General features: G+C 46.3%; 1 protein-coding gene across 4 annotated transcripts in view; it reads left to right on the forward strand.

Annotated features, from left to right (window-relative positions):
• The window catches only part of ECE2 (endothelin converting enzyme 2), an 87444-nt gene extending 74520 nt beyond the window's left edge, over positions 1-12924 (forward strand). For 2 of the 4 annotated variants that reach the window (XM_087965496.1, XM_087965498.1), the window contains 5 exons: positions 998-1108; positions 2674-2741; positions 3794-3984; positions 4588-4683; positions 9673-9912. In XM_087965496.1, coding sequence (XP_087821622.1) covers positions 998-1108; positions 2674-2741; positions 3794-3984; positions 4588-4683; positions 9673-9849 — 643 coding nt within the window. In that variant the 3' untranslated portion in view covers positions 9850-9912. The other 2 variants (XR_015749537.1, XM_087965497.1) reach the window with 2 other exon arrangements.
• Positions 12925-17172: the final 4248 nt, after the last annotated feature.

Consider the following 17172-nt stretch of genomic DNA (forward strand, 5'->3'; position numbering starts at 1 on the left):
ATCAAGCTATCCAACAAGGTGGTTGTTATGGGGAAGGGAGGAGGGGGAAGGAGAAATAGGTATGTTCATAGCCTAAAGTTTTTTATATGAAAAATCTAATAAATAAACAAATAAAAACAACGCATGTAGAAAGTTAGCAGACTCCCATCGGGAGCTTAAGTCTAACTCCTTTTTTTAAGATGCAAATGATGAAGGGGTTTGGTGTGTCCCCTCTCCCCAAGGATAAAGTAGAAGTGGCTAGAAAGATGGTGACATTAAGGTATCCTCCACAAAGGACCACTTCACAGTTTTGTGCCAGGCATAGCCAGTGGTGGGATTCCAATTTTGTTAAACTGCTGGTTCTGTGGGCGTGGCTTGGTGGGCGTGGCTTGGTGGGTGTGGCTTGGTGGGCGTGGCAGGGGAAGGATACTGCAAAATCCCCATTCCCTCCCCACCCCACTAACCTGCTTTCCAGCTCCGTTCTCCTGGGCAGGGCAACCAAAGAAGACCCAGTCATTCAGCTGGGACTAGGGAGGTGGAGGATAGACGGGGCAGGGCCAGTCAGAGGTGGGATTTGCCGGTTCTCCGAACTACTCAAAATTTACACTACCGGTTCTCCAGAACTGGTGAGAACCTGCTGAAACTCGTTTGCAAAAAGTACAACTTCAGCAACAGAGCGGTCAATGCCTGGAATGCCCTACCTGACCCTGTTGTTACATCCTCTAACCCCTACTCCTTTAACCTCAAACTAACCACGATTGACCTCACCCTATTCCTAAGAGGTCCTTAAGAGCCGTGCATAAGTGCACCATCGTGCCTACCGTCCCTGTCCTATTGTCCCCATTTATTTGTACCTATTTCCTGTATTCTTACTCATGTTTATACTTGTAACTATTATCTTGTAAGCGATTGACAAATCATTTTTTAAAAAAAACGCCTCTGGGCATAGCTCTGCCTAAACAGGGCCGGCTCTGCCCCCAAATTATTGACGTTTTGTTGTTTTGTTTTGTTTTTTCAGGTGGAGCATGACTCCCCAGACCGTCAACGCTTATTACCTGCCTACCAAGAATGGCATTGTCTTCCCTGCGGGCATCCTCCAGGCGCCGTTCTACGCGCACAACCATCCCAAGTGCGTCAGGGTGCAGTCGTGATTGGGAGGGGGGAAGACGAGACTTGGGGCACGGTAGCGTAACAGGCGTGCTCAAGGAAACTGATCAAGGAGAGATTCCACCTAGAAACAAGGAGGAATTTCCCGACAGTGAGAGCAATCAACCCGTGGAACAGAAGTCGCCTTTTGGAAGTTGTGGAAGCTTCATCTTAGGAGGCTTCCAAACTGCCATTTGTCAGGGATGGAGTAGGGTCTCCTGATTGGGTGGGGGTTTGGGCCCCTCACCCCTGCAGCCCATTTTAGCTGGCAGAGGCCCCGCGGGCCATTCCTTTGATATTTCCAGGTTGGCCCCGGTAGGCCAGATTTGGCCCCGGTAGGCTACATCTGGCCCACAGGACTTGAGTTTGACACCCCCGACCTAGATCTACCATATAGATTTGAAAGGTGATAACCAGCATCTGGAATGGCATCCAGAAGGAAAAAAAATGACAGCCAGGGCATTCGCACAAGAAAAACGTTGCATGTGCAAACCTAGAGGGACCGATTAGAATAGAATTCTTTTATTGGCCAAGTGTGCTTGGACACACAAGGAATTTGTCTTGGTGCAAATACTCTCAGTATACATCAAAGAAACAGTTTATGTCCAGAATGTGAGGGATGTGTAAATATTTTCACAGCCCTCTTTTTGACTCGTGCAGTATACAGGTCCTCGATGGAAGGGAGGTTGGTAGCAATTGTTTTGTTTACTGTGTGTGTTCTGCATTGTGCATTCAGTTGCAGCTTCCAAGGAGTATTCAAGGGCCGCCCCACATAGAGTGCATTGCATTAATCTAGATGGGAAGTGTGATGACTTGGGGCGTGGCAAAAAGGCAACACAGTCAGATAATCAGTAGGAGTCCCTTTATTAGCTCCAACTTTGCCCCACAATGTCCTGGTTACCTTCTGGGCTGGAGAAAAACTCTCCCAGGAACAGCCTTTGGCTGCAGAGAATCAAGTCCAAAACGTGGCCAACAAAAATTGGAACTATAAGTCCAATCAAGGCAAGATGAGGTAATTAGTTTGGCAGGGCAGGAGAAGGAATTTCAGACGTGAAGGAACGGCCATAATTGAACATGGTTGGGAAGATGCTAGGAACGCAGATAACCAAAGTCAACACAAGATAAACTCATGTTTATTCCCAGCAGAGGCTGTACTCAGCATGCATCTCTTTTAAACTCTCTTCCCAGGTGTGACTAGTGAAGGGAATCAGGGCCCTTTCCTCCCCCATAAGCCACGCAACCCACGTTGCTCTCTTCTCCGTTCCTCCCTACGTAACCTAGGATGAAGAGGGGATGGGCCTGGGTCTTCCTCTGAACTCCCTCTCCCCTTGTTCTACCTCTTCCCTCTCTACCCAGCCGGACTTTGCCCTCCCCCAGTTTCCTCCACAGCCAACAGAGCCACACTCCCACTCCCTGTCAGCTGTTCATCTTCCTCCTCGGATTCAGACTATATGTGCCTTATTTAAAAGACTTGCCCTTTCAGTTGTCTGGGACAGTCAAAGCCTGACCTACTGCTTCATATGTTTTTATTTCCTTTTGCCCCTCAAGGGCCCTCAACTTTGGAGGCATCGGCGTCGTGATGGGGCATGAGCTCACCCATGCTTTCGATGATCAAGGTAATGGTCAGTTATTCCCCTTGGGCATGGATGTTTGGAGCTCACGTTTACCATGCAGGGTTTTTTTCTCCTGTAAGTGTGCGGCAGTGGACAAAAAAGCCAACGCAATCCTAAGCTGTATTAACAGAGGAATTCAATCAAGATCAACTGAGGTACTCATACCACTCTTAGTAAGATCACACCAAGAGTCCTGCAACCAGTTTTGGTCACCAGACTATAAAAAAGATGTTGAGGCTCTAGAAAAAGTACAGAGAAGAGCAACCAGGATGATGAGGGGACTGGAGGCTAAAACATACAACGAACGGTTGCAGGAACTGGGCTTGGCTAGTTTAGTAAAGAGAAGGACCAGGGGAGACAGGATAGCAGTCTTCCAATATTTGAGGGGCTGCCCCAGAGAGGAAGGGGGCCAAGCTATTTTCTAAAGCACCTGAAGGCCAGACAAGGAATAATGGATGGAAACTGAACAAGGAGAGATTTAACCTAGAAATAAGGAGAAACTTTCTGACAGTGAGAACAATCAACCCATGATTGATGACTCTTGACTATGGATGTGTCCCATTGGAGAATATGAATTACGATACACCCAGGGGGTGGGGGAAAACCAGGGTCAAGGGTGACCATGAATGATGTGCCTCAGAGTTGGCTACACCCAGGCAGTGCCGGACATGTTAACTCCCAATAAATCCTTTTGAGGTTTTAGAAGTTTGGCTTGAGACTCATGATTTAAATGGGGAGGTAACTGCCAGAATCCTGATAGCCTCATAGTTTTGACAGTTTGTCGTGTCCCAGGGTCATGTGATCCCCTTTTGCAACCTTCTGACAGGCCAAGTCAATGAGGAACCAGGTTCCCTTAACAACCGTGTTAGTCATTTAGCAACAGTAACGATTCACTTAACAACAGTGGCAAGAAAAGGTCGTACAATGGAGCCAGACCCAGCGAACAACCGTCTCGCTTAGCATCAGAAACGGTGGGCTCGGTTGTGGTCATAAGTTGAGGACTCGCTGTACTAGATGGATACTCTGGCCCAACAAAACCATTTTATTCCTTCTAGGCCGAGAGTACGACAGAGAAGGCAACCTGCGTCCTTGGTGGCAAAACTCATCCCTCGAAGCCTTCAAGAACCGGACGGAATGCATGGAGGAACAATATAGCAAATATCTCATCAACGGAGAGCACGTCAATGGCAAACAGACACTGGGGGAGAACATTGCTGACAACGGGGGCTTGAAAGCTGCTTACAATGTGAGTAAGCCCTGGGGAAACAAATTGTCCACCCCACTAGAACAGGGGTCTCCAACCTTTGCTGGCGGAGGAATTCTGGGCGTTGAACTCCACAAGTCTTAAAAGTTGCCAAGGTTGGAGACCCCTGCACTAGAAACACATATTGTATCACAGGGAGCAATCTGGTGGACCTCAAAACTTCTTCATCTGAGGTCCCAATTCTTGGAGGGAAGGGGCAGGATTCACACACTTCCTGAATCTCAGAATACAGATGTCCTCTGTAGGGTAGTGATTTAAGAACTGACCAGCTGCTGCAAGGATGCAATGATGGGAATGAGTCAGCAAGGTTTTTTTTTGGGGGGGGGGCTGTTATCCCTTTAAGAGCCTGTATAATAAGAAGAGGCCCTGTTAGGGCCTCTCTCTCTCTCGCCATGCATTTTCCCTGCTGTAATTGCTGATTGTTTGACCTCTGCCTATAGTACGTGTTTGTACAGTATATATCCTTTTGTAGAGAAAACCATCATTTTTTTTGACAAATCTCTATTTGCGGTTATTGCTCCTGGGTTGTCTCATGTAGTAAAGCTGTGCACACTCTGACATGTCTCCCCCTTGTTGGTTTTGTAGGCTTATAAAGCTTGGCTGAAGAAGAACGGGCAGGAGAAACACCTCCCCTCCGTGGGTCTTACGAGTCATCAGCTCTTCTTTTTAGGATTTGCCCAGGTAAACACCTTGGGATGTTCTTGCTCTACCTACGGACTGTTCCCCTTTTCCTGACCAGCGTCTTAAACCTGGTGCCTCCCTTGTTAACCCTTCAACCAGGCCTAAAGACCAGAGGTAGGACTTGGAGGAGGATGATAAAGATTCCCCTCGCACATACGTGCTAATTATTTACGGCTCTAGCGGGCGGCGCTCATCTCCATTACAAAGCCGAAGAAGAGCCAGCGCTGTCCGAAGACGACTCTGTGGTCATGTGGCCGGCATGACCATACGCCAAAGGCACACGGAACGCTGTTACCTTCCCACCAAAGGGGTCCCTATTTTTCTACTTGCATTTTTTACATGCTTTCAAACTGCTAGGTTGGCAGAAGCTGGGACCAGTAACAGGAGGTCACTCCGTTACGCGGTGCTAGGGATTCAAACTGCTGAACTGCCGACTTTTCTGATCGACAAGCTCAGTGTCTTAGGCACTGAGCCACCGCGTCCCTTTTATGATGATGTTATCCACCGTTAAATTACTAACCACCAGATTGCTAACAAGTGAGCAATCAGACAAGGAGACCCAAACTCGTTGATAGCCTCACATTGCAACGAACAAAGACACAGAATAGAATTCTTTATTTAGAATAGAATTCTTTATTGGCCAAGTGTGATTGGACACACAAGGAATTTGTCTTTAGTGCTTATGCTCTCAATGTAAATAAAAAGAAGAAGAAAAAATACATTCATCAAGAATCATAAGATACAACACTTAGTGATAGTGATAGATTACTAAATAAGCAACCAAACCATACTAGGAAACAAATAAAACAATATAAATTGTAAAGATACAAGTAACAAGGTTATAGTCATAAGTGGGAGGGAGATAGGTAATAGATAGAAAGATGAGAAGAATAATAGTGATACAGTCTTAATAAATAGTTTGATAATGTTGTGGGAATTAGTTGTTTAGCAGAGTGATGGCATTCGGGGACAAACTGTCCTTGTGTCTAGTTGTTCTGTCTGAACTTACGTTCAATTTCGCAGCTACTAAGATTGTTGGCCGTGCAGGTACAAAAATAGCCAGGGAAATGATTGAAGCCTGGGAAACGAGCCCCTTGTCAGTCAACTGGAGTGCAGATTTACCATTAGCTTATAGGGTACTTAGGAGCCAATTGCTGCCATTAACACACCAAATAGAGGTCACCACATAAATACAATGCATAAAATAGCCCAAAGCACCCATTCCAGCTTATCAGATACTTGTAACTTCCTTCAAACAGTCACTAAATGAACAATCACTAAGTCAAGGACTACCTAGTAGGAGTAACAAGAATCAGTGACTTGTGGCCCAAATCTGGCTCCCCTATAGCAAACAAATCAGAATAACAGAATAACAGACTTGGAAGGGACCTTAGAGGTCTTCTAGTCCACCCCCCTGCTCAGGCAGGAAACCATATACTATTTCAGACAAATGGCTCTTCTTTAAAAACTTCCAGTGTTGGAGCATTCACAAGTTCTGCAGGCAAGTTGTTCCACTGATTAATTGTTCTAACGCTCAGGAAATTTCTTCTTCTTAGTTTGCTAAATCTCTCTGAAGATGCAACACAGATTTTTTAAGATGACGGGCTCCCAGCAAAAGATTGTCAGTTTGTTGGGCAGCCCTAAACAAAGGCAGGACCAGAGCTGATATACCTTTGGTCCAATATTTGCCAAGGCAAGACATAGAAGGCAGACAAGGTGTAAATTACAGGCTGACAGCAGAACGTTTTTGACGCGAGGTGACCTTCTTATTATTTATCCCTTCTTACTAGGTCAGCACGACAGCTATATTAAATCTGAGATATAGTCAGCGAATAGAAACAGTTGGGATTATTGGGCCGTCTGATTTCTATCCCTGTTACCACTTAAGGTCACTTTGGCTTGCTGTGAATGTTTTCTTGCAAGGACCCTTTGTGCAATTCACACATACGGGTTTGGTAGTGAATTTAGCTGATATGTATGTGGGGTGGGGTATCTTTTCTATCACCGCCAGTGGGTTTGAATGCTTAATGCAGCTCAATATCAAATAAGGAAAGCCAGTTTGGTCTAGTTGGGAAGGTAGCAGGCTAGAAACCAGGAGACTATTAGTTCCAGTCCCTCCTTAGGCATGAAAGCCGGCTGGATGACTTCAGGCCATGACTAGGAAATTGGGAGTTCAAGTTCCTCTTTAGCCATAAAAATCAACTGGGTAACTTCGGGCCAATCACGAGGAAATTGGGAGTTCTAGTCCCCCCCCTTAGGCACAAAAGCTGGCTGGGTGACTTCGGGCCATGACTAGGAAATTGGGAGTTCAAGTTCCTCTTTAGCCATAAAAATCAACTGGGTAACTTCGGGCCAACCACGAGGAAATTGGGAGTTCTAGTCCCCCCTTAGGCACAAAAGCTGGCTGGGTGACTTCGGGCCAATGACTAGGAAATTGGGAGTTTTAGTTCTCTTTTATCCATGAAAATCAACTGGGTGACTTCGGGCCAATCACTAGGTAATTGGGAGTTCTAGTTCCACCTTAGCCATAAAAATCAACTGGGTGACTTTGGGCCAATGACTAGGAAATTGAGAGTTCTAGTCCCCCCCCCTTAGGCACGAAAGCCAGCTGGGTGGACTTTGGGCCAATCACTAGGAAATTGGGAGTTCTAGTTTCACTTAAGCCATAAAAATCAGCTAGGTGACTTCAGGCCAATGACTAGGAAATTGGGAGTTCTAGTTCCACCTTAGCCATGAAAATCGACTGAGTGACTTTGGGTCGGTCACACTTTCTCAGCCCAATTCATCTCACAGGGTTGTTGTTGAGGGGATAATAGGAGGAGGAAAGTGTATTAGATACGTTTGCCACTTTGAGTTAGTTGTAAAAATGATAAAGGTAAGATAATAAATAAATAAATAAATACATAAATAAATAAATGGTTCTTTCAGTGGCACTGGTCATTACAGGTAGACCTCAGTTTAAGATCGATCCCTTACCGACTGTCCAAAGTTACAACACATTCTGAAAATGCTTATTTACGACCTTGTTTCAAAGTTCTGACAGTTGCCCCCGTGGTCTTATGACTGACTGCCTCTTTTGAGAGCTTGGTGACCAATCTGCACTTACAGCTTTTTAAAAAAATCTGTAATCAGAGGTAAAAAAAAAAAAAAAAAGGGACACCAGTGGTCCCTTATGAGAAAATAAACATGTCACAGCTTTCTGGAAGCCCCCCTAAACAGAAACAGCACTGCTTCCCAATAAATGTTTAATGGTCCACGATCAACAAATGTCCTGAGTAAAACAGCAGCTCCGCCCTTCCACAGCAAGCCAACGACCAAGGAAAGAAGATTCACATGGCGTCTCATTAATCGGCCTTATTGCCAGCAAAAAGGGCAAGGTGGCAGTTTTACTTGAAAACAGAGCACGAAAACAACACTAGATTTAATTTATTAGTGAGTAATTGAGGAGGGGGTTTTCTTTTTGGTAAATTGTCTTTCCCATAGATTGCTTAATTCCAGGACTGAGCCCCACTTAAGGAATAAGGTTCAAATGTCACTCTTTCCTTATTTTCCTCCTTTTGTCCTCCAACTTCGACAATTACGACCACACAGTACGACCACAATTGTACCCAACATTTCTGTTGCTAAGGGAGACACGGGTTATGTGAGTTTTGCCCCATTGTACAACCTTTCTGGGTCCTACTTGTTCAGTGAAATCACTGCAGATGTTAAGGTAGGAACCTGTTTGTGAAGTGAACATGGCTTCCCTGTTAACGTTGCTTGTCAGAAAGTCGCAAAATGGGGACCCCGGGACACTGCAACCGTCATAAATACAAGTCGGTTGCCGACTGTCTGAATTTTTGATCACGTGGCCATGGAGGATGCCGCAACAGTCGTAAGTGTGAAAAAAACTGGTCATAAGTCACTTTTCCAGGGCTGTTGTAACTTTGAATGGCCGTTAAATGAACTGTCATGCCCCTGTTGGAGACTGACTCGGAGGGAGAGGAGGAACAGCCGACAGGAAGTGTGGCTCCGTAGGTTGTGGAGGAGGCTGGGGAAGGGCAGAGGCCGGCTGGGCAGTCAGAGGAAGACCCAGGCCCACCCCCTCTCCATCCTAGGGCACGCAGGGAAGAGAGGATAAGGGAGAGACGTGAGTGGCATGGTCTATGGGGAAGGAAAGGGCCTTGATCCTCTTCATGGGCTGCAGCTGTGAGAACTGAATAAGAGGACAGACATGCGTATGGGCCAGTGCTGGAAACAAAGCGTGGAAATATCTCTAGTCTGTTGTTCCTCTCTGAGTTTGGCGTCCTTCCCAGTGTGTGTTCCGATATCTGTCATCTTTGAATCCTTATCTTGCCTGGTTCCCTTAATTGCTTCAGTGTGGTTTGTGTGGTTTTTTACTCTTTATAATTTATCAGCATTTTTAGTTTAAACGGCATTTCCTCTTCGTAACTGCTTGTGGGGGAGTTTTTTTGTCTCCAGTCAAGGATATTTGGAACTTGGAAGCAAAGTGAAGGAAGAAAAGGGGCTTCACCTGTTTTTGTGACTGTTTTTATTTTGTATCCCACCCTGTTGTAAGTCGAGGACTACCTGTCTATCCAGTGGTGGGATTCAAATTGTTTGCCTAACACCGACGCGCAGCTTCCCCCACATCAGCTGAGGCCTGCAGCGCCAATCACTGAGAGGATAAAGAAGAGGGGTGGGTGGGAGGGCCAATCCTGCACTTTTCTCTTCCTTTTTCCTCTCAGGCGATTTGGAGGATTTTTTCCCCTCCTCTCAGCTGATCGTCAGAGGCCTTTTTTTTTTTTTACTACCGATTCAGTCAAACCGGTCCGAACCGGTCGCATACCACTTCTGTGTATATCTCTACTCCCAAATCAACTTAGATGAAATTTGGCTACCTCTGACCAACTCAGCCCTTGTTTGTGCTACGTTTCAGGCATGCCACTCCACTCATTTGACCTCCTCCGCATAATTAGCGCTCTGCTAACCCTCTTCTCTCTGATGCAGGTGTGGTGTTCTGTGAGGACCCCGGAGAGCTCGCACGAGGGCCTGATGACGGATCCCCACAGCCCCGACAAGTTCCGGGTCATCGGCACTCTCAGCAACTCGCGGGACTTTTTAGAGCACTTTGATTGCCCGATAGGCTCTTTCATGAACCCTGGGAAGTACTGTGAAGTATGGTAGGGAAGGAAGGAAGGAAGGAAGGAAGGAAGGAAGGAAGGAAGGAAGGAAGGAAGGAAGGAAGGAAGGAAGGAAGGAAGGAAGGAAGGAAGGAAGGAAGGAAGGAAGGAAGGAAAAAAAGAGGGAAGATAGGTGGAAGGAAGGAAAGGAAGGAAGGAAAGTAGGTGGGAGGGAGGCAGGCAGAAAAGAAGGGAAAGAAGGAAGACAGGTGGAAGGGAGGGAGGAAGAAAGGAAGGAAGATAGGTGGAAGGGAGGGAGGTGGAAGGGAGGGAGGAAGGAAGATAAGTGGAAGGAAGGAAGGAAGATAGGTGGGAGGGAGGGAAGGAGAAAGAAAGGAAGGGAATAAGTTCCATCTCTCGCAGTTCCTGTACATACATCTGTCCAGCTGTCCCCCTGCACAGTCCTTGATGACTTTGAAGCACTTGGCAACCCTGCCTGGACATCTTCAGTTGGTACAAACTCTTCTCTTTGAGCACCAGGACAAAAGAGAAGCAGAACTTCTTGCCTTCCTTCCAAGACTACTTTTCTTCGGTCAGGAAGGAGCAATCCACAGAGAATCTCCTACTCGACCTCTTTGGCTTTTCTTCTCCTCTCCAGCTAACTCAGGGGGCCTTGCCTATCCTTCGCAGTGCCCTGATGCCGTTTTTCTTCTGCTTCTCTAGATCAGCTTTGCAGCTTTGCTGTTGGGGGGCGGGGGGCGGGGGGAAGGGAGGGGTAGGGGGAGATGGGTCTAGGAACCACACCAAGGAGGATGCCTTTGCTCGTTGACTCTCCAGGTTGGAAGGCGTCTCTCTCTCTCTGGATTCAGTGGAGTGTGGGGGTTCCAACTACAGCTTCCTAGGTTGATGGAAATTACAGATTCCACGTGGAACCCCTTGAAACCTGACCCTCTAACATAGATTCCCAGAGAATCCTACCAGAATCAGAGCAGAATCCACCCAGTAGTCGATCACCCAGGTCATGGTTGTCCCAATAGTGCTTTCCCCACCCCCCAAAAAAAAGTTGTGAAGAAGCTTCTTGGATGAGAAGCGAAATATTTTCCAAGGGAGAGGAAAAAACAAACCCAAGAAAGTCCATTTGTCTTTTGGAAAAAGTACCTTAGGGACAATCCACTCAGTTTGAAAGATTTGTTCCCAACACGCCAAAAAGAAGCTGCTGAGAAGGTTACAGGGAGAACGGGGAAGTGTAATCCTACGGGATCAGAGCAGTTGAGCAGATTTCATCCCAACAGGCCAACAAAAGACACTGTGTTTCCCCGAAAAAAAGACCTGGTCTTATATTTTTTTTCACCAACAAAAAAAGGTACCAGGTCTTAGTTTCGGGAGGGTGTCTTCCACTTGTGGTGGAGGCACCAAAAGCCCTGCCCAGCAAGAGCCCGATGCCGGCCCACTTCTTCTGTGGCTGCCTGCGCGTTGCCCCCAGCCTCCATTTTGCTGTCAGAGGCCCTTCTGGAAAGCCCTCTGCAGCTGATAACAGAGTCCGGATTGCAGCCGCAGAAGTGCGGGGCCTGGTAAGTAGAGCAGCTTCAACCGCCATCCCCACCCTAGCTTAATTTTTACCGGTACGCCTCGCCTCACCCTTTGCACCCTTAACTAGGGCTTATTTTGGGGGGTAAGGCTTATATTGGGCACGTGTGAAAATCCAGCTAGGACTTACTTTCGGGGTAGGTCATATTTTGGGGGGAAACACGGTACCTTTGAGAAGCTTCTTCCACTGAAAACAGGAAGAAAAGGCGTAGTTGTTTGCAACAGGGATTGCAATTACTCACGATTAGAGGTGTAATCAGGGATACCCTACTTCTGAAGTAGCTAATTAGCTAATTGCCAGGATACAGATCTGTCTTTCATGCTTGTCTTTTTCATGAAGCCACCTCAATTAGTTGCTGTCATGATCTCCTGCGTGGCTTATGGGTTCAGAGTAGAGTTTTTCAAACGGGATTCTGTGAAAGCTGGAATGAGTGCCTTGGAATCAGAGGAGGAGAGGAAAAAAGGATCTGTCTACAAATGATTTGGAGAAAAAGAAACTCCCTGCAAGCCACTAACCATTTTCTTTTTTGGAGGAGAATGTGAAAAGGGTTTCCCTCCACCCCTTAGTCACTAAACCAAAGTGCAGTGTTTCATAGCTTCAGCAAATTTGAACAGTGCGAACTTCAATTCCCAGAATTCCTCTGCTGGGGGGAAGGGACGGCAAGCACCTTTGGGACAATTGGCCTGCCAGGGAATTATGGGAATTGAAGTCCTCACAGCTCAAAAGTTGCTGAGATGGAGAAACACCCTGGTTAGGGAAAGAATAGGGCTTGTCAGCTGGCATGGGCACTGCGTGAATTTTCCTATTCTATTTTATTTTACTTTATTTTAGTTTAAATTGAATAGATTCCACAGTTTGAAAAAAAAAAAAGTTTGAAAAACTCCTGGGTCAAAGTCTAGCTAAGATTGGGAGCATCCCACAAAAGCATTTATACCCAGTACTGGGGTGCAAAATCAAAGAAAGACTGACTATTTTTTTCTACCAATCAAGCATCCAAAGAAGAAAACAAGGGTTGGGCAAAGACTATTCTCTGTCTTGCTTCTTTCTGGAGCAAAGTCCTTCGTGTTATGTCAAAAAAGGGAGAGAGAGAGAGAGAGAGAGAGAGAGAGAGATTGTACACCTGCCGAAGCACAATCCCACCCAATCACTGTGGAAAGACAAACTGCCTTTTTCCCCCGCTAGCGTCGCATCTCCCCAAGCTTCGTATCCCTTTTTCACAATATGGAGGTGGCCCCCTCGATCGGTTGCTAGGAATCCCGCGCAGATGTAGGTCACCCTATTCAAAGCACACACAGAGAAAAAAAACAAACCCCGTATCCCAAGGAAAGTTTTGGAGTCTGGCAGGAGACGGGAGAAGCGAGAAACGAATTCGAACTCGCTTCCGACGCAGTGTCATTCAACCCTTTTCCAAGCTCGTGACCGAATCAAAATTAGCTTGGCTGAGAAATTCCAAAGTCGCTCCCATCTTAATTGAGCTTGGTGGAGATTAGTGCCTTGGATTAGTGCGATGTGTGTGTGTGTGTGTGTGTGTGTGTGTGTGTCATTCGGGGTGGGGGGGGGGAAGGAGGGAGGGAGGGGAGGGCTGCTGTTGATGTCTTTACTATTAAAAGCACTTTCCGCTTGACTGTTTCAAAGTGGACTTCAAAACTGTGTGACAAAATAAAACAAAACAAAACTAGACAAATCCATTTGAGAGTGCAGCACTGTTTCCTATTTTCAGCCTATTAGACGGGTGGGATTCGACCGGTTCGGACCGGTTTGGGCGAAGCGGATGTTAAATTTACATCTGGTTTGCCAAACCAGTAGGTGAACTGACCGGCTGGCCCCGCCCAACCCTCCCCTCCCAGGAGCCTCCACATGGCCCATTTTGGACTCAGGTCAGTGCAGGGTCTGCGCAGAGGCTCTGGGAGGGTGAAAAAACAGGCCGAACCAGAAGTTCTGGAGGTCTGCAAACGGGCCTGTTTCCAGCTTCCAGAGCCCGGGGGAGGCCGTTTTTCGCCCTCCCAGAGGCCTGAGGGAAGCCTCCGGAGTCTGGGGAAGGCGAAAAATGGTCCTCTCGGATGTTCCGGTAGGCCAGGCCTACCATGGCCACGCCCACCCAGTAACCGGGCAGAGAACTGGTTGCTGGGCTTTCTGAATCCCACACCAGCTATTAGGCAACAAATCGGGAGTGACTCTAGTTTGGCAGTTTAGTTACAGGAGATCCGATGGTAAATTTGTTCTGACTTGTGGCTGTTTAGCCCTGCTGATATTCCCGTTCCCTATCTGAGCAATGGTTTTAGGCTCCAGGCCGAGGCTCATATTACAGGATTCTTTCCATTAAAATATTTTTTTAAAAAAAAGAACAAAACCTCAGAGTAGGAAGCGATATATTAGAACCTAACTACAGGTACTCCTCAACTTAGGGCCACAACTGAGCCCAGAACTGATGTTGCTAAGTGAAAAATGTGTTAAGTTGCCCCATTTTATGACTTTTCTTGTCACGTTGTTGTGAATCATGGCAGTTGTTAAATTTGTAACACGGTTGTGAAGTGAATCTGGCTTGACAGTTTCTGAATTTGCTTTTGAAAAAATCACAAAAGATGAAATTGCAACCATCATAAATTTATGAACCAGTTGAGTGGTGCGGTGGCCTAGAGGTGGAGCTCTCGCCTTGCAATCAGGAGGCTGTGAGTTCAATCCTTGGTAGAGGCAAGTATTTCTTTCTCTGGGCGCACTGGGAATATATCTGCTGAACAAAACTCTGCATGGGTGACAGGAAGGGCATCTGGCCATTAAAACAGCTCCATTCAGTTACCAAGACTCCACCCTGCAAATGATTATGGGGTCATTAAAAGAGGATGATGATGATAAATATGAACCAGTCGTCAAGCATCCAAATGTAAATCACCTGAACATGGGGATGCTGCAAAGGTCCTAAGTGTGTAAAATGGTCCTAAGTCGCTTTTTTCGGTGCCATTGTAACTTCAAACGGTCACTAAATGAACTATTGTAAGTCAAGGACTACCTGTATTGGGATTGGAAGGGACCTTGGAGGTCTTCTAGTCCAAACCCCTGCTCAAGCAGGAGACCCCATGCCCGTGATGGCGAACCTATGGCACTGCACATGCATGCCCTCCCCGCTGACTTTCGGCCTGTTTGAGGCCTTTTCCAGCCTCCCAGAGGCTCGAGGGAAGCCTCTGCAGCCTTTGGAGGCCAAAAAACAGGCTTGTTTCGTCACTACCGGTATTTCCAGAAATACCAAAGGGGCCCATTTTTCGGCCTCCAAAGGCTGCAGAGGCTTCCCTCAAGCCTCTGGGAGGCCAAAAAGGCCTCAAACAGGCCGAAAGTCAGTTGGGAGGGCATGCATGTGCAGTGCAGGTAAGGGGGGCATCGCGCACGCATGTGCAGGGGGCGTGGAGGGGCGCGCGCATTGCCTTCTGGGTGTTGGCACATGAGTGCGCATGCAATTTTCAGCACAGGAGCCCAAAAAGGTTAGCCACCACTGCCTTATGGCTATTTCAGTCAAATGGCTGTTCAATCTCTTTTTAAAAACCTGTGATGGAGCACCCACAATCTCTGGAGTCAAAGCATTCCACTGGTATTATATTAAGTATTTATATTATTATATGAAGAAAAACAGTTCTACTTTAAGATTCTTCTGACATGTAAGTTTTCTTCATTGCAATAATGAAAAGCAGAGATTTCTTCAAGTGGTCCTGTGCAAATCATAATCTCAGCGCTCAAAGAAAAGTCAACTTAGCTTAGTGATAAAGGCCATGTTTGGTGTGCAAAAAAATTAAATCCTGCCCATTCCACTTACAGTCTATTGACTGAGACAACCTCACTTCAGTCATGTTGAGGATGTTTTCATAAAGATGACCATACCCTCCTGGTCCTTTCAAAATGTGTGTCATGCCCCTGTCGGAACCTGACTCGGAGGGGGAAGCTGAACAGCTGACAGGGAGTGGGAGTGTGGCTCCGTTGGCTGTGGAAGAAATGGGCAAAATCCAGCTGGGCAGAGCAGGAGAGAGGTACAGCAAGGAATATGGAGATTAGAGGAAGACTCAGGCCCACCCCCTCTTCCTCCTAGGGCACGCAAGGAGGAATGGAGAAGGGAGCAATGTGAGTTGCATGGCTTACAGGGGAGGAAAGGGCCCTGATTCCCTTCATTAGCTGCAGCTGGGAACACAGTGTTTAAAACATGATCAATATAGTTTTATACAGTGTATAAAACTAGATCAAACATGATCTAGTATCGTCAAGGTTATCTGTGTTCCTGGCATCTTCCCAACTGTGTGAGTTTTGCTCTGTTTTCAAGCCTGAAATTCCTTCTCCTGCCCTGTCAAGTCAATTGCCCTCCCTGTCAAGAAATTCCTAACCACCTGAATTTTGATCACGTGACCACAGAGATGCTGCAACGGTCATGTGAAAAATGGTCATAAGTCACTTTTTTTAAGTACTGCTGTAATTTTAAATGGTCACTAAAATAACTATACCTTAAATCAGAAAATGGGTGGGTTGCCGTAATTCAGGAACCAAGTACACCATGCTAGTGAATGCTGTATAGCTTTATTTATTTACAGATTAGCAGAATTGGAAGGGACCTTGTAGGTCATCTAGTCCAACCCCAGCCCCGCCCAAGCAGGAGACCTTACAAGCAGGAGTCAAAGAGGGCTGTGAAAATATCTACAGACCCCTTACATCCCAGACATAAACAGTTTCAACTCCTTCCCTCAAAACGACGCTATAGAGCACTGCACACCGGAACAACTAGACACAAGAACACTTTTTCCCCAAAAGCCATCACTCTGCTAAACAAATAATTCCTTCAACACTGTCCAACTATTTACAAAGTCTGCACTACTATCACTATTAATCTTCTCATCACTCCTTATCACCCATTCCCTCCCACTTGGGACTGTATGACTGTAACTTTGTGGCTTGTATCCTTACATTTTATATTGACTGTTTCCTAGTATGATTGGATTGCTTATTGTACCCTATGGCTATATTCTATTTACTATATACCCTATGACTATATAACCCTATGACTATTATTAAGTGTTGTACCTGATGATTCTTGATGAATGTATCTTTTCTTTTATGTACACTGAGAGCATCTGCACCAAGACAAATTCCTTGTGTGTCCAACCACACTTGGCCAATAAAAGAATTCTAATTCTTACACCATTTTTGACTGATGGCAGTCCAGTCTCTTCTTGAAAGCTTCCAGTGATGGAGCACCTGCAACTTCTGAGGGTAACTTCTGTTCCATGGGTTGATTGTTCTCACTGTCAGAAAATTTCTCCTTATTTCTAGCTGAAATCTCTCCTGGATCAGTTTCCATCCATTATTCCTTGTCTGACCTTCAAGTGCTTGACCGCCCCCTTCCTCTCTATGGCAGCCCCTCAAATATGTTGGGCTGTTTTCCTGCCTGTCATTCAGGAGCCCAAGACATCCTTTACTGGAAGGTTTAAAGTAGGGGTGTCCAACCTTGGCAACTTTAAGACTTGTGGACTTCAACTCCCAGAATTCCTCAGCCAGCTATGAGGAATTCTGGGAGTTGAAGTCCACAAGTCTTAAAGTTGCCAAGGTAGACACCCCTGGTTTAAAGCAAAAGGAGCTTTTTAAAAAAAAATTACAGAACAGCTCATTTTAGCAAACCTAACGCAGGGGCCCCCAAACGTGGCCACTTTAAGACGTGTGGACTTCAACTCCCAGAATTCTCCAGCCAGCTGGCTGGAGAATTCTGGGAGTTGAAGTCCACACGTCTTAAAGTGGCCACGTTTGAAGACCTCTGACCTAACGCCATTCCCA

The sequence above is a fragment of the Notechis scutatus genome, chromosome 4 (genome assembly GCF_049901735.1).
Source record: "Notechis scutatus isolate UNSWTSFEM ecotype Mainland chromosome 4, rNotScu1.2, whole genome shotgun sequence".
Classification (NCBI taxonomy): Eukaryota; Metazoa; Chordata; class Lepidosauria; order Squamata; family Elapidae; genus Notechis; species Notechis scutatus.